This window comes from Neopsephotus bourkii, unplaced genomic scaffold (genome assembly GCF_033783945.1).
Source record: "Neopsephotus bourkii isolate Nb327-2 ecotype Australia unplaced genomic scaffold, CSIRO-AGI_Nbou_v1 NB_107, whole genome shotgun sequence".
Classification (NCBI taxonomy): domain Eukaryota; kingdom Metazoa; phylum Chordata; class Aves; order Psittaciformes; family Psittacidae; genus Neopsephotus; species Neopsephotus bourkii.
The window spans coordinates 395,839-416,522 of NW_026900624.1; the positions used below are offsets into that span (position 1 = coordinate 395,839).

General features: G+C 40.5%; 1 protein-coding gene across 13 annotated transcripts in view; it reads right to left on the minus strand.

The window, feature by feature from the left end:
* Window positions 1–20,684, minus strand: part of ANKS1B (ankyrin repeat and sterile alpha motif domain containing 1B) — a 425,238-nt gene that overhangs the window by 23,222 nt on the left and 381,332 nt on the right. For 8 of the 13 annotated variants that reach the window (XM_061357113.1, XM_061357107.1, XM_061357088.1 and 5 more), the window contains 3 exons: window positions 9,134–9,208; window positions 3,733–3,861; window positions 653–724 (listed from right to left, as the gene is read on the minus strand). In XM_061357113.1, the coding sequence (XP_061213097.1) occupies window positions 653–724; window positions 3,733–3,861; window positions 9,134–9,208 (276 nt within the window). The remainder of the gene's footprint in view (window positions 1–652; window positions 725–3,732; window positions 3,862–9,133; window positions 9,209–20,684) is intronic. The other 5 variants (XM_061357101.1, XM_061357155.1, XM_061357164.1 and 2 more) reach the window with 2 other exon arrangements.

The window sequence follows — 20,684 nt, forward strand, 5'->3', positions numbered from 1 at the left end:
CTTGGAGACAGACTAAGCCTCATTGGAATTTTCTATGAACCAGAGCCATAGAAAAATATCTTCTTACCAGTTTGAAGGAAACCTAAATGCTTTTCCACCATCAGGTGAAACTGAATTAGATCTCTTTTCATCCTTCAATCAATAAGCAAGTAAGTAACTCATAATTAGTGGGAATACTCATGTGAGTAAAAGCATCCATAGGATTATGTGATGGTAGGAGTTGACCATATGTAAAAAACAATAGCTTTGGTAACACACTAATATATTTACTAGTACATATTTTCACATAATAAATTCAATGTAGTTATCATATGCGGGCTACAAATTCTTTTTGTAAAAGCAATATGATATGGGCACATTTAAAGTGTGTGGAAACACAGTTTAAGATTCAAGAGAAAACATAATGCACACAGTAGGGTTTTCTCTTACATACAAAATAAAAAATAAAAAAATAAAAATCTGCCTTTAAATTTTGGTACTACCTGATAAAAGGCAGAGGAGACTTCCTACTGAACACCAAAGTAAATGCAAGGGCAATGAAAAACAAATGGGCAACAGAACATCATAAAAGCAAAAAGGGCACAGTACATGTAATCACAAGTTGATAGTATTTAATATGATGATAAAGAAAGGAATAGGTTTACTAACTTACCCTCATCTTTGCACAGGCATCCTGTGTTGACTCTGTGCCTCTCAACTCTTTTACCAGCATAGAACCTAAATACTAAGATAAAAATCCATTAAACCTAATTTAGAATTCCAGAATAAAAAAACATCTGCACAATTTCACTAAAAATGCCTAAAAATCATAGTGGTAGCAGCAAATTTATATGTTGCTATAGAGTTTTTTTACTTTGCAGTTCTCTGATAAATCATTTAAACCAGTGTGTTAATGAGCCTATGAAACGGGAATGCACAGCAACAAGTGTAGTGAATCAGATGGAGCCCTTTGAAGCGATACCTTAAAGTCTTCTAGCTTACCACCTTAGTCACTCAAACAACAAGGAAATACTACAGATCCCATCTTAAAAAAAAGGCGTTTGAGTAAAAAAATTGAGAATTTGCTTTTTTTAGCTTCCATCTGCCAAACTCATATTGCTATGTGTACAGTCACATGGATGTGAAGGGCCGCAGCGATGTTAACCTCTGTGTACTCAATCTGTAACTAATTTATGTGCAAATAACAGAGCTTGATGGCAACAAACAGACGAAATAAATCTGAACTGAAAACTAGTTTAAGCCATTATTTCTTCCTAAGAAAAGGCTGACCCTGAACTATTATTTGGAAGCCTTCACTGATCTGAGCGAGGGCTGGGTGAGAGGAAGCAGAAGGGTGCTGGTGCTGGTCCTGGCTCAGCCTGATGAAAGCCACTGTGCTCTCCCAGAAGCCTGCTCATCTCTGAGGGTACACAAGGCGTAGTGGGTGCCTCACTGACACATCTGCTTTCCTACCTGTCTCTTCCTCACTCTGTCATTTGCTGGCATGTACAGTTTGAGCCCTCCTGCACCATGACAGTGGGCTCTCCCCTCTGGATTTATTTCTCTGAGGTCTCAGGTCCTCTCTGTACCATGTCTGAATGGCACTGCTTCTTCAGGGATGGAGCTGGCTGCATCATCCCTGCTGTTCTCGGGTGGTCTTGTTACTGCTAACAGGGCTGTGTGAGAGCCATGCTTGCATTTCTCCTAGAGATACTACAGGCATGTGCATTTATGGATGTGCACATGTTCATATAGCTCTGAGCAAATAGGATATTTCTGTAGTTCTGTCTCATGCAACTCTGGCTTAACTGCAGAAAGGGGAGAGCAAGCCATCCCTTGTCTTCTCCCCAGGCACAGAGATGTCTTTTTGCATTCTCACTGCAGCGCAGTGCCATGGCTTCTCTCAAGTCTTTAATCGCAAGTGAGTAACACAGGAGCTGAAGAGAAGTCCTGCCTCTTGTGAGAATGGGGCAGGTAGACTGCAGAAGGAGGGAAAGTGCCAAGGGCAGGAGCCTCTTCCCAGAGGATGCTGCAGACCACCACCGCTGCCTGATCCCTCTCATTCCACCACACTGACTTCCCTTGGGAACGGATTAAGTTGACCCATCCAGGTCGTGAACCAGCTTCATCTTAAACAAGAACTTATCAAAAATAACTTCAGTTACAGCTGAATACAAGCTGGGACAAAACAGAAAGTATATTGGTTCATCTGCAGTCTCCTGACCTAAACTGAGATATTTTCTTTAAAGCCTTCAGTTCACACTGAGTACCACAGGGGTTTCTGACCTGCAAGAAAATGTGTAAATATTTCAATGTAGACAGCAGCCAACATGCTAATTGATGGTAATGCTGAGAAACTTTACAGGGCATTATAAATGTAAGTGTAAGCAACACCAGCACTACCAGGTAAGCACAAGCAGAAAGGAGTGAAGGGCATTCCTATGAAGATTCATAAACTAAGCAGCTGCAAGTCCAGCTGGGGACCCAGCAGTGACAGGAACAGGGCTTTGGGCATTAATTTGATGGGGTGGCGTAGTATTGCCCTTGGAGAAGAGAAATGAATTTAAAGCAAGCTCTGAAAATAGAAAATTAAACAAAAGCATATTGAATTGGACTATATATTTCTCTGGATCCTGCTGTCTACCATCTTTGGCAGCCTCAGTCCTCTCTGGGAAGGACACAGTTTCTTTATTTTCTTTTTTAATGGACTACAGCAGAACAAATTGGAATTTCCTTGAAAGCTACCAGCTGGTCAGGCACCAGGGCAAAAAAACTCATGGCAGAACAACAGGAAGAGACTGGCAGCTCCAGTCCCTGCCTCAGCTGCAAGCATTCAGAAACGCTTCTCAGGGTGGACTGTGTAACAGATAAATCATGGAAGTACTGCCCAATTTAGTTACCAGAAAAACTGAGAATTCTACGAATTTTGCTTTCTTTTGACTTGCTGTGCTTCTGGAAATGTTCCTTCTGAAAGACCCCGAGCACGTGGGAGCAAGGCAGACAGCATCCAACAGTTTAACTGAGTGATGCGCCATACAATGAAAGCTGCCCTCATTATAACTTCCAAGCCAGGGCTTTAAAGCTGAGGTCAATACAGCTCAGGGAGCTGAGACAATAGACTGGTACATGCTCCTTAAGAAAGAAAGGTGTTTCCTTCATGACCAGTAACCTGAATATTCCTGGTCATCCCAACTTCATCTCTGTCATCCACACACCTTCCAATCTACTACAAAGGTTACATCTGATTGTGAATTTACTGCTGGATCAAGCAATGAGATAAGAGGCACACGTGAGATAAACCTGTTCATTTTACTGCAAACTATGAAAAATATTTAAGGAATTATAAATCACTGAGTTTCCTTTTCAATTTGAAGTGCTTCACAGGAGAAGAGCAAAACTGAGAGCAGATGGACTGGACCTTGACTGTGACTTGCTGAGGAAGGCAGAGGTTCCAGTTACTGTCCAGGGACAACCACAGGAAGAGATTTGTGATAGATTACAAGCAGGGGTGTTTGTTCTCACTGCCACTTCTATGACACTTAGCCAGTTATTCATAGAGCATTTATTTAAGGCTGTTCCTACATGGACTGCAATATACCACAAAATTCATAGCAAAAAGTACTGTGCATTCTTGTTTCTCATTTAGTACAATCACAGTGAAAAAAATATTACAAGTGAAAAAAACTCAGTCCATCAAAATCTAAGGTTAATGTATCTACCCCAAGTCAAATCACTAAATTTATCAACACTTACAAATGCTTTATAATCACATGACTGGAAAATGAGTTTCTCTGGATGATGTTGCCAATATTGTACAGGTGTTGATGCTGTGGCTTCATTTGGAGGTCTCAAGGTAATGGAAGGCTCTCCCCAGTCTCCTGTCTGAAAATCATAAATGTTCAAGATATAAGAGAAGTTGCAGGCAAATGCACTATACACTAACCCTCCATTGTTGTGCTCAATTAACAATAATTTATTTTATACGCATAGAGCCATGTTACTAAAATAAGGGAACACAACTCCTACAACATTTTGCATGATTTAATTTATAATCCAAAGTCATCTACTGTAGTGTTTAATGAGGCTTTAATTAAATCTATTTGCTTTGAGAATAAAATCATTACGCTCTGGAAATGTTCTTTAAAAATAACTGTTTACAATACATATATGAGGATGAAAGCAATGAGATGCACAAAAATGCCATTCACAAATTCCGCTACATGTTTTACAAGCTTTTCTATGCTGTTAAAGTGTTCCATGACCCCAGCACATATAATCGATAACTAACTTTACTAAATGACTAAATAACTTCGACTTTGCCTTGATCTGAAAACTTACTGCACACTCTTCAAACATAGGTATTCTTTAATCTCTTTACAAATATTTCCTTTGAACACCTTCTCTTGAAGTCTCATTGTAGAGCTACTAACATTTCCTTTCCATATCCATCATTCGCATTGATACAGGTGATTGATTGCCTTCCTGAGCTATCACCTCCCCTTTTTCCTCAAAGCTCTCAGAGAACAAGGGTAGGACTGCAGTTTACCAAATCCCTTTGCAGGACACTCTTCTCCCTTCCAAAAAGGAGCCAACACAGGCATTGGTACAGGAATACCCCCAGCATGGTTGTGCTGGTCTGGGTCTTGCCTGCCATTCCATATGTTTGGACATGGCTTTATTGGACCTGGACTGATCACTGGGTCCTTGGTGACTCCTTCCACCTTGAAGGCCCTTGCAAAAACAGATATTATTTTGAGATTATTTATTTTTTAACTGCAATCTCTCCTACTTTTGGTTCACATGTACCCATGCTCTCTCTTCAACAGGGATGCTACCAAATCAACACCAGCTCACTTTAAGAGAAAATGACCTGTGGATGGAGTTCTCCTCTTCCCAAGTCTCCTTCCCTTTCCCACCAGCTTTGCCACTTCTCCCGTATCCTGTCTGGTCTGTTCCTGTCTGTCTCTGAATTCCCCTGTCTTTTGGGGATCAGATTTCTCCCTCCTTATCCTTCTTCCTCCTCTGCCTGTTTTCTCTCAAACTCTTTTACCCTGCCCTATCTGATTATTTCAATTTGGATCATGCTACTTCTTTCTTTACCTGCACTTATCTCTGTGTATTTTCTATGCATGCTATGTTGTTAAAATATGTGTTGAAGCAGGCAAGGAATTGTCATCAGCATTTCACACAGAATATCGGTTAGAATTTAAGGCTTTTAAAGCAAAAAGAAGCATCAAAAACACGTGAAAAAATCTTATCGAAGACATTCAAAAGTCTGGCAAGCTATCACATCCTACTAATTAAATCAGGACAGAGTAAACAAAACAAGTACATCATTTTCATGTGTCACAAAATAATGAAATGACACGCATTTGCACAGCTCTGCAATGAAAAGAAAGAGATAAATCTGGAAACATCAACATTACCCTGCCAATATGGTAACTTCAAGCAAGGGAACATATAAAACAAGTCAAATCCAGTTAATGTTGGCACTATTAGCACAGCTGCAAAATATACAGTACTGTAATTTCTATTTTACCTAGTTAAGTTGCCTATATGCTATGGATATGACTGCAACCTCAAATTTTTAAAGGAAAGCAGCAGGAACAATTGCTCCAATTTGTGGCATACTGTATCCATAGAAATGAATCGTTCTGACCACCTTCTATCCCTCTATCATATTTAACCTGAAGTGGAAATTTCATTTGTTTAAGAAGAACTTCTTTTAAAATAAGGTTTCCATCATTTTACAATGGGCAAGCATCTGCATCCTTGTCAGTGGAGTTTGTATTTGACTACAATATGGATTGAACCCATGACACATTCTAAGTGTGCTCAACTGTTTTGCATGAACTGTTCAAGGCCATAGCTAACAGACCACTTGATATAGCCCCTTTTTTTTTCCTAATAAAGAAACACTCCTACATGTTCCGTGTGAGGAAGCAGGAGGTATATCCTATCTATCTATTTAGCCAAAGGTTATTATGATGGAAAAGGAGTAACTCCAGGACAGAAAACCTATAAAAGTGTATATTTTAACCACTGGTCTTTCCACCAAGGAAACATGGGGATGGCCATAAGTAGGACTAGAATTCCTACAGAACAAGTGATTCTGGGTAGTACTAGGTAGTACCTTCAAACCCTTTTGTTGCACTGCTGTGCAGATGGCTGTCCCTGCATGCAGAAAATGAACAGTCCTGACAAATTAAGTGGGTACATAAGGAATAAAATGAGTACATCATTTTACAATTTGATTCGCTTTTGCATGGAAGATACTAAAAGCATGAAGAACTGCATTGTTTCTTTCTGTCAATGAAGGGCAGTAAAAAGAGGATCCCTGATTACCTCTCATATTGGTTCAATTTTATAAAAGAGCTAGGAAGCAATAGTCATGAAAAAATGAGAAATAATCTTCCACCGGGCTAATAAAACTAGCGTATGAGTCACTTAGAGAGGGAATGTTTGGAGACCATTTGCTTGTATTTGTATATTTGTTTGTATTTGTTCTATAAATATATACAATCATCCTAGTACCTACTCTTTTCAAATTAGACAAGACAGAATTTATAAGACTGCTATACAAGTGGATGATCTAAACAGCTGGGGTTAGGGAAATGCAGAGATACAGGATTTCTGCACCGAGAACCCTTTTGTGCATTTCAGTGTGACTTGTAGAGGGAGCAGCTAAGAAATACTGCATAAAATTAAACATCATAGGTATAGGTTATAATGATAGATGAAGAGGACGTTATACATAGACATACATTTTTTTAACTGTATCAGAAGTGTTTTTTAATATTCAGTAGAAGTGGCTTTTGGTCTCCTTTCCTTTTGTTTCTTATCAAACTCCTCAGATTTTTAAACCAAACTATTGCTAGTATTCATTACCTACTTAGACTGAGATAGAACTGAGTAGTCTTTAAAGCCCAGACCCATGAAGATGGTTAGAAGTTTAATTCTTACTACGTACTCCCCACACAATTTTTTTTCTTTTAAGGGAAAAAAGGCTTTTAGAAAAGATTTAGAGAGCAAACTACTTTCATAAATCTGGGCCTAAAAACCTCTACAGGCAAAAAAGTTGTTCCTTGGTGGACTGACTCAAGTCAGATACTGTAACTTCTCGATTTAGGATGTGATGATGGCAATTAACTTCAGGTAAAATATAAAGTAGGAACATCTTTGACCTACAGAAGACTTGAAATAACAAGTCTCAAGTCTGGGGTAGAAAAAACATGAAATACTAGCAATTCTAAATGTGAGGAATCTGTTTGGTACAACTCACAGCTGACATACTGAGATTCAGGACCTTCTTAAGCACCTAAAACACTTTAAAGCAGTATAGAAATGTTCACAAACTACTGTGCAGAACTAACTATGATGTTTGATTTGATTTTTAAAAATAGGTATGATAGGGAAAGGATTTTCTGGTTTGAATATTTAATTTGCAATTATAAAAAATAAACATTTAAGCTTATGTATTTTTTATAACACAATATATGTATGAAGATTTTTATTTCTCTGATGAAGTAGAAAGGCAAAAGATAATTTATTCCTCATCTAACTTTACAGCTCATCAGACAGCTGTGCAATTTATCACGTGGCTTTTTCTGTACTGCCCGTGTTTTAGTATTCTAACCTCCCCGTGACTTTAACCACTGCCTTTCCTCTCTTTGGCTTCAGTCAGCTCAAGAAAGAAGATTTTTTTGCTCCACATTTTGCAGATGAAGAATTAACAATCACAAAATGGTCTCAAGTCAGGTGCCAGAGTGATAAAGATTCATTTCTTTTACAGTGACAACTTTTAACCATAAAGGTCACAGCCTTAAAAACCAGTATCTCATGCTCTTGCAGTCCTTCATAACACTGAAAATGGGCAGACGTGCACTTCTCAGTGCTCTAGAAAGGGTCAGATGCTTGATGTCAAATGAGCTACAGAAGTGGATTATTGCTATTAGGTAATTTTTTACAATTGTTGCACATTTTTCTCTCTCATCCCATTCTCTGACAATTGAATTTGGCTAATAGTACAGACGAGGACAAAGTGGTATCTTTAATATGCAAAGAAGTAATCTCCAATCAACTTTTATAAAATCTAACACCTGCCTCATATTCTTATAAAAATGCCAAGTTAAAAGCCCTCCATGCTGCAGGAAAAAAGAAGGGAAAAAAAGAGAAAGGCCTGGTTTTGAGTGGTTGAATATAGTCATTTTTAAGAAGGACCACATCATCTAACTTTTCACCTGTTAAAGCCTCGTGCCTAGTTATGGTAACATGCATTAGTCACCATGACAACAATAAATTGGAGCACACACAGATACAATGCTTCTGGCTGAAAAATCAGTGATTTTCTCCCTGTAAGAATTGTAAATGTTCTGTGGACCAGCCAAATCCTCTTTTTTTGTGTGCATTTTAATTCCTAGAGCGAGAGAAACTTTTTTTAGCTCCTTGTATCTTTGGCTTTTTAAATAATGGAAGCAGGTTCATGGCGTACTTACATTTTAAAAGCTTCTAAAGCTCAGTAGCCAAAACAGCCCCTCTCTGAGAGAGATACTCCAAGGAGGCAGTCATAATGCACAAATTAGGAGAAATCTAGAGTTCCTCTGATATGCTCTGCTGAATGACAGGCTGTCGCCCTAACCATGCTGCAGCACAGATCACCAGGTTTGCTCTCACGTGCACAGCACATGTAACTGTCACAGAAGTGATGAAAATTCAGAGCAGCATCAGCATTACCTCTAATTCCCCAAAAGTGCCCCTGCAAACATGCCGTATTCCCCAGTTAGGCAAAGCCTACAGGTTAACACAGAAAGGGCAGGACAACACATTGTGGGGGTGAAACTGTGCAAACCGAGCTGTTTACACGGTTTCTCGCTTTGGAAAAGTGAGCAAATGAAATATTGTGAAGAGAAGTCAAAGCTCCCCCTGAGCAAGACTGCTGCTGGCAATCCCCCCATCCTGTATGTACACCATACAGCCAACATATGCTAGCCACATGGCACGATACATGAATGCACGCACACATAATCCCAAAAGAGGGCGGACAAGTTATGAACTTTTTTTGTCATTTCAGTGACATGACACCCGTAGATAACACCACGGCAACAGACTGTACATCCATAGAGTGACAACATAGCCATTTATCACTGTATCTTACATTATGAACCTGATGAATCGATGAGAAAGGATATCCTGCATTCTGGTTGGTCCAGATCTCACAGACCGAAGACTGCTAATATAAACAGAAAACTACATCTCATCTTGTAAATATTAATGCACTGCAACTGCCAAAAGGCAAGAATAATTAAGAAAAGGCTTGCAACAATATCAAAGAAGGAAATAAAACAGCTGTTAAAAGTAGTTTTTTATTTATTTGATGACAAAATATTTTTGGACCGACTGGAAGGAAACAAAGCTTATTCAGAGACTTTAGAAGAGGTTTCAGACTGTGAGTACAAGAAAACAATTTAGTCAGAAGCGCTGGTGATGTAAAGAGATAAAGTTATGTAGGCATAAACAGAAAATGCAGAGCGCAGAAGAAATACTGGTTACTTTCAGGTTTTGGCAGGGAAGAAATTTGAAGTTAACATCCCAATTAAGTTTTGAGATCTGAGTCTCTCTCTGTTGGAGACTTTCACAGGGAGAGAGGAAGAGAAAAATTTGGCAATACAGTCAACAGGAAAAACAAGTTTCTTTGTAGCAATTACCAGAAAAGAATGCACTGCAGTTAAGTGAAGCAGTTGCCCAACATCTCCTTCCAACAACAGTTCCTTTGCATACAGAGATACAGATTAGTATTACCTTTGGCACTGACCATGACCCTGCTGTATAAATGAAAGGTTTCAGTCCACCTTCTACATTATAGTACAGATAGTCTGTAGCAGCAAAGCCAAGTAAGCATACTGTAGCATCTCTAGCAAAAGCAACAGAACTAGGCAAGCACAGCATTTGCCACCATCTTTTACATATTTCCTTGTTTGGGCACTCATCAAGAAAGCATCTGTGACACCTCAGCAAAAGCTAAGATAACATTTTACAGTAGCCAGGCAACTAAAACAAAGCATCAGATGTAGGATCTGCCCACAGTATCTTCGGCAGGCAGCAACCAAAGGCAATAAACACACTTGAAAAATGCAACTGCAGCATCCAGAATAGATAGCAATTAATATCAGTTATTTAACAACAGCAAGAATGTGCATTGCCAGTTCTTAGCAGCAGCAGCAGGATTTTAGCACCGATGCTCAAAGAAGTGCAACTGTTTTTAGAAATACAGCTCTTGCTCTTACCTTTTGTAGCCTGAAACCTAGCTGCTTGGGGGGTGGCAAGACTAGGTTATCACCTTGTTAGTGTCAGGGCAGGCTGGCATCCTCTGGACTGACTACTGAGCGCTGCCAGGCAGGCTGGTGGCAGCCTAATGTTAATCATTCCTTATTTCCTTCATGATCTGTAATGGATGAGCATGCATCCCTTCCTACAGCTTCAATTAATTCTTACACTTTCCCATATCTGGTTAATTTCTTCCCCCTCGTCTTGCTTCTCCATGATGTGCAGGGCTCATTTTGATAGCATTAGCTAATAAAAACCTTTGACTTTGGCTCGCAGTCTTCTATCTCATCCTCTGCAACTTGCTACAAAACAGTCCTCCTCCATGTGACGAACACCTACTCTCAGTGCAAGACCAGTAGCAACCACTCCTCTGCTGTGCCATTATTAGAACATTGCACTAGTTGGCACTAATGACCCTTTTTTCTGCATGTCAAGCAAACTGACTTCTGGATGTTCTGATCATGCCCATGGATGTAACGCCTATGTTTGTTTGCCTAGGGGTGGGGGGGGTGGTGATTCCTGAATGGAAGTCCATGGCAGGAGATTGTGCCCCTGCTTTTCAAGAGAAGAGTAAAAGAGAACAGATTTCCATGCCAGGTGCAGCATCCCCAAGCATCTGGTAATCAAGAAAACATAATGTAGTACTATTCGGACACACATGCTGTGGTCCTGAAAGGAGTAAGGTAAGGCAGCATGATAACGTGTGTTACAGATATTTTAGTTCTCCCCAGTGCTGGCACACAGTTGCTGTAATGACATCATATTGTACAGCTGGTGCTCACCATCTTGATATTTTGGAGAAAAAGGCGTACCCTTAAATCCTGCCCCTTTCAAGGACTAGCCTTTAGGGAGTGGTGTGGTGCCTCAGGTAATCAGTTGGTGTTCTGGTTTTGGATGGAATGGAGTTACTTTTCTTCCTAGTAGCTGGTTCAGTGCTGTGTTTTGGCTTTAGTCTGAGAACAATGCTGATAACATACTGATGTTTTAGTTGTTGCTAAATAGCACTTAACTCTGATCAAGGACTTTTCAGTCTCATGCTCTGCCAGTGAGGAGGGGCACACAAGAAGCTGGGAGGGAGCACAGCCAGGACACCCATCCTGAACTAGCTAAAGGGATATTCCATATCACAGCATGTCATGCTCAACATATAAACTAGGTAGAGTTACTCGGAAGGGCCAGACTGCTGCTCAGGTCAGGCTGGGTATCAGTCAGCGTGTGGTGAGTGATTGTATTGTGCATCACCTGGGTTTTCTGAATTTTCTTTTTTCTTTGTTGTTCCCTATTATTATTACCAGTATTGCTGTTAGGGGTATTATTTCTATTATCGCTATATTTTACTTTGTTTCAATTATTAAACTGCTCTAATCTCAAACCACAGGGTTTACATTCTTCAATTCTCCACCTCATCCCACCTGGGGGGAAAGGAGAGAGGGTGGGCAAACGGCTGTGTGGTACTGAGTTGTCAGCTGGGTTTAAACCATGACAGCTGTGAGACAATGCCTGTCCCAGCACAGCAGAGGTGTGCAGGGCTGTCCTAGCAGAGTGCCAGGGCTGCTGCTGCTGACAGCAATGCTGCAACAGCAGCCCTACCGCGCTGCAGCACCTAACGTATAAATACACTGGATACATCAGTCAGCTGCTTTGGCACTAACTCAGGAACAGGTTATGTGACACTGCATTAAACCTGTATGCAAGCTTTAAGAATCTTCATTTAAAAAGAGGGTACGGAATCAATCCTTCCTCATACATGTCAATGGTACCCACACTGTCCCTGCACCCCAGCTCATCTTCTCCTAAACATAAACTCAGGGGCTAGCGCACTCACCCAAAAACTGTGAGGTCTCGATGGCCTCTGACTGAAGAAATTCATACCTATCTGTTTCACCTTTCTCTTTCACAGGTTAAAGCAGCAGAAGACAGGCTGTCTTCAACTCCTTTTATAAATGAAGTCCTAATTTTTATTTTTAATTCTTTGGAGAAAGAAGAGTCCATAAAAGCAGATGTTTGGAGTACTCACCTGTGAGAGACAAGTTCTGGTTCCAGGTGTCTGCTCCAAGGACTGTTCAAGTGAACTGGCCCCATCATATAGGCCTACCTCCAGAGTTATTTGGAGGATCAAGGCTTAAGCTAAATCATCCTTAAATATAGGTGACTTGATTTATTAAATCAATAATAAATCAAGTGAACCAGCAGAGACTGAGAATTTCTTGCAATTGTATGAGTGCCCAGTCACAAGGGCAGCAGTGCAAAACTCATTACTCAGTTCTGCACTCATTAATGTTTGAATGACTAAGGTACTGAAATGCAGTACCGAAGGAACATTAATTTTATAGAAGGTAATGAATTCAAATTCAGAAACCAACCTTTTCCTTGCACCACTGTAAAAATATTTAGCATTTACTAGATACATATTTTATGTCTTCAAAGTGCTAACATTTTTTAATGAATTATGAAATCCTCAGGAGAATTACTTAAAGTTGCATACCCGTGTGCTGAAGAGGAAGGAACCAGGGAAAGGAAAAAGGTTAAGTGAGTATCTGAGGCCAGTAAATAGGCAGTAGGAGGGAGAATGGGGATTAGGCTTCAAACACTCATAATATTCAGCTCCCAAAACATATGCCCTCAAAGAAAAGGAAAAGAATTCAATCTGTGCCTGCACTTCCACCATAATAAACACAAATACACTTGGGCACTTGGTATTAAGTGACGCAGAGGTTCTATGAAAAAGAGTTTAACAAAAAGCATTTTCCCAGGTATTATGGTAAATAGCATCAAAAAATGGCATCACCTATTACCTGATTAGTATCAAACATGCACTTACTCTTCCCAAAAGATAAATATGTGCAAGCAATATCACAGCAAGATCCTGCTATCATGATACTATTCCTGTAATAGCTACAGATGTCCCATGCATGAAGGATTTTGATGGTTTTAAACTGACAGAGGGTAGAGTTAAATGAGACATTAGGAAAAAATTGTTTACTGTGAGAGCAATGAGACACTGGAACAGGTTGCCCAGAGAAGTTGTAGCTGCCCCATCCCGGGAAGCATTCAAGGCCAGGTTGGATGGGGCTTTGAGCAACCTGGTCTAGTGGAAGGTGTCCCTGCCCATGGTAGGAGGGTTGGAACTAGATGTTCTTTAAGGTCCCTTCCAATCTCAACCATTCTATGATTCCCCGATCTAATCACCATGGGACACAACTCTGATGGGCAGGAGGGTCAAAGAAAGGGGGAAAAGGAATGGCTTGCAGTGCACAGCTCCTGCCATCTGCTACCCATGATACAGGTGGGTGGTTAACAGTATGAGAGGGAGGGAGGTGAAGCTCTGTATTACCTGCTCCCCTCTCATCCATCTCCCTTCCCTTACCACCGTTCTGACATGGTCTCCTAATCACTTTATGGCTATCTTTAAACAGAATTGTTTAAGGACATTCACAGTTCTCCTGTTTATTTAACTTAACCCACTTGATTTCAAGGAAACATTCATGTAAGAATATTTCTTACTGTTCTGGCTAATTTCCATCATGACAGAAGACAATATGGTTTAAGTGCTTCAGACACTTACAGTAAAGTCAGTAGCCAATCATGTTACAAAGTGTTTGCAGATTTCCATCTGCTTCAAGTCTTTCTAATCACTCGTGTTTACTGGAAAAGCTGTAGAACAGTACATATACAGGTCTTCAAGGTTGTGGGCTATGTTGGAGTCAACCTAGTGTTTCATAAAGTGAATCAGGGAAGACTTGGTTCATAATCTGAAGACAGAATAACTGTACTGAAAGTGATCACAAACCAGTAGGAGTAATCATGGAAATTACGTATTTTCTAGGGAGAGGAAAGCATACTTAGCATATGCAGAAGGAGCTGGGTGAAAGGCAGTCCTGATGTATTCAGCACACCTCAATGAACTCACTGGCATTTCAGGAGATGTTAAAGATTTACCTAAACTAGGAGCAATTATCCTCAGAATGTCACAGAACATAATGAAAGCACCAAAGAAGGGCTAAAAGAATGTTTAAGATGGGAGAAAAGCAAGATTCAGAAGATTATAGCCAGCCTAACCACAGGGACCAGCAAGTTATTAAAAATATTTAGAAACTCAGTCACCATCCCCTGGTCCTTGTGGCCTATGAAGCCTTCTGACATTGGCCACCTGAAATAAACACTTAGGAATATGCGCACGTGTGTGTATATCTGTACCTACGTATATCTTTCTGAGAGTCACAAAGAAAAAGCATAATATTGCCTAACGTGTTAACTGAGACAGCTTCTGTGGGCCAAGGGAAATTCAAGATGCTCATAATGAGGTTGTTCAGTATGAATCATCTCAGATCGAATTTCCTTCCTTTGTTGGAAAACTGGCTGACTAAATCAGCAGCAGCAAGGAGAAGCACAGCAGGACTTGAACACTGACTATGTGACTCCTGATGCAGCAACACATATACAAACTAGCCTGAATCAAAATGCACAAGAAGTTGAAGTGCACAGTTAGAGAATAATTATCAGTATTTAAGCACACCTGGACTGGAACAAGCTGAGGCGATCTGAAATGACCTGCTCCATGCCATGCCTTGGAGGAGTGCTCAGGCTCTCTAGGCAGGATCCAGAAGTGAGAGATTTTTAAGAATGGGTTAAGAACTGAAAATGGATTTGATGAACTACAGAAACCAGTCAGATGAAATTCAGTAAGCTAAGAGTATTCCTTGGAAATGTAAGATTAAGTATACAAGTAAAATAGCAAATAAATAAGCAGAACAATTTAAGAGGGAGGTGGGGAGAGGACACAAGAAGATCTGGAAGTTTTAGTATACTTCAAATTGAACATAGCAGTCCTGCAAAAGGATAAGTAAATAAATCACAGGATAATTCAGGATGCAAGGCAGCAAGTTTCCATTCTAACCCCAGCTTGAAGCAGGAGCAGCTGTGAGATAGGATCAGGTTGCTCAGGGCTTCATCCAGTCAGATCTTGAAAACCTCCAAGAACAGAGAGTGGACAGCCTCTGTGAGCAACCTGTCCCGCTGCTTGCCTGTCCTCCTGGGGAATAAGTTTCTCTTGGCATCCAGTCAGTGCCTCTCCTCTTTCAGTTCAGTATGCAAAGATGCCTCTTCTCCTCAGCCCTGGTCACCCAGCCTCTCCTTAGAGGGCAGCTGATCCAGCCCCCAGCCATCTTGGGTGGCCCTTTGCTGAACTGCCCTCTCCTAAATAAAAACTCCCAGGTATTTAATAAAAGCAGCATATTCTAACACATGGGAAGGAACCTTTCTGCCATATGGAGCAGCTACCAGTGAGGTCTCATACAGGGCAGCATCCAGTATTAGCAACTGCAGTGCAAAAAGGATGGAGGCAAACTGAGGAAATCCAGGAGGGAGTAACAATAACCAGAAGCCTAAAAACCACCAGAGCTTGGAGCTGGTTACAGGGTCCCAATGTTCTGTTCACCCCTGAGCTGGTCTGAGTAGTCACTGTTGGAGACTTCTGTTGCTTTCTCCACCTCTCCTTAGCAAGGCTGCCCTCTCTTGCACTTCCACGTTGCAGAGCTGGTGCACAGGGAGAAGAGGAGCTGCTGAACATAACCACTTGGCTTATTCCCCCACTGCCTCATCTTCTGTGTTTCACCACCAGGCTGAGCCTTGGGAAATCGCTCCCATCTCCTGGTGCTGCATCTCCAGCGAGGCACAGGAGGGAAAGAGAGAAATAGCAGCAAATCCCGCTCCCTCTGATGCACATTATCTAACTAGCTAGCTGTAATTCAGTCTACCTCCAGAAATTTGGATCAAATCCCAGAAAAATCACTCTTGGCATGCTGAACAATCCTTAAAGGTGTAACAGCTGAAAGAAACAAATGAAAACCGAATGAATGGGGCTGTCTGGCCCCTTCTGTAATCATCACTCCAAATGTTTCAGGACTGTGGCAGAGCAGTTGTGCTGTCTCAATGGCTGCTGCTTCCCTGAATGTTCCCAAAGCTCTGGGGGGAGCTTGCCTTACCAGCAGGAATGATCACAGATCCTCCTTTGAAAACAAGATCCTCAAAGAGTGAAATTTAAAATCAGTATTGCTTTTAGAGAAGCAGAAACCAGAAATAGCACTTCTTATTAGAATGAGTACATTGGTATATTTCTTTGCTTCTCCTGAAAATACCTTACATGAAGATTTCCAGAAAATCACTGTCCATCTTGGCATGGCTTCTTGAAGGCAGGCAGTGGCGTGAGCAGTGACACCCCACTCCATGTCAATGCATCCAGCAAGGTTTCACAAGAAGGTGTATGCCATGGCAAGCACACCCCATGAAGGGAGATGACTGGCCCAGGACCACAGTGAGCCTGCAAATACTGTGTCTTCCAGCCCATGGCAGGGCAAGAAGCAAAGCCTCATCCCACACCAGTATCAGTGCTCAAGGTCCCATGCACCTCTACCTCCTGCTCCATGCAGGGCCATGATTTGCACATTTTTCTCTGAAAAGACTAATAATACAGCTGTGCTTCTCTCTCAACCAGCTGACACCTTCCTTAATGCAATGGCCATCTTTTCTTATAGGCAGGCAGTTCTCATTTGATTTTGATTCAGCAACCAGGAGCCGGGTTCCTGCTGGGGAGGATGGACTAAGGATCTTCCAACTGCCTGCCCAGCTCCTGCAGGTGCAGTTTACAGCTGCAGCTCTGGCCCCATGTCCCCTGCTGAGCAGCCAAGCTGCTTCTGATGGACATCACCCCTTCTGCTGGTGCTGCCAGGTACAAGTGCACCCAGGCTTTTAGCCTTGGACAGACAATACAAACTTCTGGACAAATACCACCGGTAAAGATGATGAGACTTTGGTCCCTGAATATTAGGTAATACACCTACATTTTAGCTCCCCAAACCCCCACGGCAACAAAAAAATTGGCTTATTCAGAAGAGCACACTAAAGTCTAAGTACTTTTTTCCAGCAGCTAAAAAAATATCAATGTTAGATATTAAAATTCAGCTTTCATACAATCTTTCCAATGTAGGGCTTCTTGTTCACAAGACTGAGTGTGAAAAACAGTAAATTAATAAAGAACATCTGTCCCCATCTTGAAGGAACATCTGTTCTCTTCTTGGCGTAGTATTTATGGCTTCAGTTTGGATCATTAACACCAAATATAGAAGCGGCTCCCTTAGTTCCATATGCTGAAGCAGCATGTAGGTATGATTAACATCACAAAACTTTATTTCTAAATGCTAGCTTCTATAACATTCTAAAAAAAAAAAAAAAAAAAGTATCTTTCTGTTCAGGCAGAAATTACTTAGATTTTTCATAGTGTCTTTATCCGTTTACTTGTCCATTAAATACACAGTACCCAAGGGTTTACAGACGAAAGTTTGCTGAAATTTACAGTTCAAGATACAGCCCTCTATGGCATTAATATCTATATGAATTAATAAGACAACTGTCAGTAACATCTATACTATGCAATAGAGTGAGTTATGTACTTTTCTTTTGATGTTATATTAAAGGTTCTCATAGTTCAGTCATCTTTCCATGCACATAAAAATATGAACCTTAGAGGATTTTGTTTGGATTTTACGAACTTGTCTTTAAAAGGGCTGTCTATTCATCCTCACAATAGATATTGTTTTATGCTTATAAAAGATGGAAGTAAGAAACCTTAGAAAATAAACAACTGTATTTTTGCATTTACTGCTTCTTAAATCTACTAGCAAAGGATTCTGTTATTTCATCGGTAATTTCAACCCTTGATAAAACCCATTCTTCATTGCTTCTTAGATAATCTCATTTTACATGGGTCATATTTTCCTTGATTCACTGTGATCTTTAAATCCTTCCAAAGCAGAGAAGGAGACAAAAAAAAGGAAAAAAAATATCCGAACAGGAAACAAGCAAATAAAAAAATGTCATACTGTGGTTAAAACTTAAAAGAACTCAAGGTGGGTCCTAGGAGACAGGAGTTTTGGTTTTGGCTACATCAAACTTAGTGACATTTCAGCCAGCCTGCAACATCCCTGTACCTCAGTTTTCTTCACTGCAAAATGGAAAACGTGATTTTAAATCATATAGCCCCACACTGCACTGGAAATATGAATGCATTAGTGTCCGTGAAGTATTTGGAAGACATTAATGAGTTGAAGGTATTACTTCAGAAAGCATCAAAATTATTTTTTTTTTTTTAATGAATCAGCCTTTGCTAGTTCTGTCTCTTGCTTTTATTATACTTTTTCTCTATCGTAGATAAAGATCTGTATCCTCTAGTACTAACTCAGTTTAAACGGCTGTCTCCTGCATATCTAATCCTAATCCTGCCATGAAAAATTATCTCATGAAATAATGTTACAAGGCAGAATACAAACGATCAGGGTAGCTTTACTTCAAACTTACTACCTAGTCATTAAAATGACCTTACATTTAAGCTATCTTGTGTTGCAGGAAAAAAAACACCAAACCAAACCAAACCAAAAAAAGGAAAAACCAGCAGTGAGAGCCCTCAGACCAAGGGACCAAAGAACCCAGAAAGGCTTTCAAAATGAAGCCTGGGTTCAGCATCTCCAGGAAAGAACTCCTCTTGCCAGGCTTTGTGAATAACTTCTCCAGCTCTCTGACATCTTAGAGGATCTCTTCCTTCCGTCACAGCCCACTAGGGTGCTACCCATATGGGCCATGACTAGGTTTATCCTACCAGACAGCTTACTCTGACTCATTACCAGTGTCTTCTCCCACAGGCAGGCACAGCCTGGAGCCTTCCCCCGAGCCCTAAAGAGGAGCATGGGGAGAGCATGTGTCAGCATCCGGGTGATGCCTAACCCAGCTCTGCTCCTGCACTGACCAGTGTGGGCAGAGGTGTTTCCTGCATCTCTCTGCCCACCAGCCACAGGGAGGATGCTTCTGTCCCTTGCTCCTGGTCAGGGTGCAGTGCTCTGAACACCACAGCAATAGGCCTTATGGACCACAGTGGCTACAAGCACCGTAGGTCACTGGCTGGGACAATAAACAGCAACAGCCTCAGGGCTGGCAGTCTGGGATATGCTTCTTGCTAGTACCTAAAGTTTCTCTACTGGCTGGAGAATTACAAATCCTAAAGACCTGACATTTTATTTTTTTATTAATGTATTTTGATGAACTTATCTATGCTTCCTTTTAACCTCCAAAGCTCTTCCCCACAAATACGTTTCCCCCACCTTCCATGATTTCAGGGGTAAATGAAGAACCCAATACCTGCAGTGGGACTCCTCCTACTGATTTTGGTTTCAAAGTCCGCAGTCTTTGCCTGTATGATTTCAGTTCTATTTAAAAGGTTTAGGTAATCTTAAGAGTTACCTCTGCTATTTTAAACTACACTAATTTGATCATATTATTCTATGGTTTAGAGGTTCAGAATTGAACATCTACAGTCAAAGATGACTCAGACTATTCAATCCTTTCTGGATTTCTTTTTTCTCTTTTGGAAAACAAACCCTTTCACAGCCTTCTTTATTACCTTTTTGGCAGTTCTGATTTATCCAACCAGACGTCAGAGACTTTCAAAGTTGTATGACCAACTGGAGAATTGGATGACCAAACCTATTTCAGTGGGGAATCTAAACTGGTGACACTCATTGTTTACATTAGGATTTTTCGCTCTTAGGTCACAAACAGTCTGCCACTGAATGAAGGTACATGCTAGCCTTGAGAGAAAACCACCCACATTAAGTAAATTTAAATCAGTGCTTCCTCCAGGAAACCAAGTGTTGTATTACTTACAAGCAGATTTTATTATGGTTAAGAGAACTGTTTAAATCCATTTAGCAGATCAGATGAAAACAGATTTAAACTGATGTGCTCATTGTTGTAACAAACACTAGCTAGTATCTGATACAAAGATCAACATGCTTGATGACTTCCACGTAAAAAGTTCAGTGAAAACACAGGCCATAATAAAGACAGAAACACCAGATCTCACCATTTTCTCAAAACATCTTCAGATTTTAGATTTTAAATTGAGGCTAAAATAGTACTACCTTAACATTTCTAAAATAAAATCAAGTTCATGAAAGCAATAACATGAATAAACTCTCAATACTGTGTTGCCTCTCTCTTCAAGGCCATAACAATACCCAGTAATATCATCATCAGGAACACACCTAAAACCCTTTGAGAAAATCACAGCATCAAAAGTATCTTTATGCATGTCTCTCTACTATAGCATCCAGTAGACATGCAGATTCATACAGTGGCATGCAAACAGCCTAGCAAAGAAATGGTTAGGACAAAGAATAATTTCAAAGCAATTCCAATAATCCCTTTAGATCATTCTGTTTGTGAGAAGTATTCTACTGGAAAGCAGGACTAGTATCTCCTCAGAAGTTACGGTTGATCTGACATAAGCCAAAGGAACCTGCAAACTGCAAGGAAGAAGTTGCTAGATAAAAATC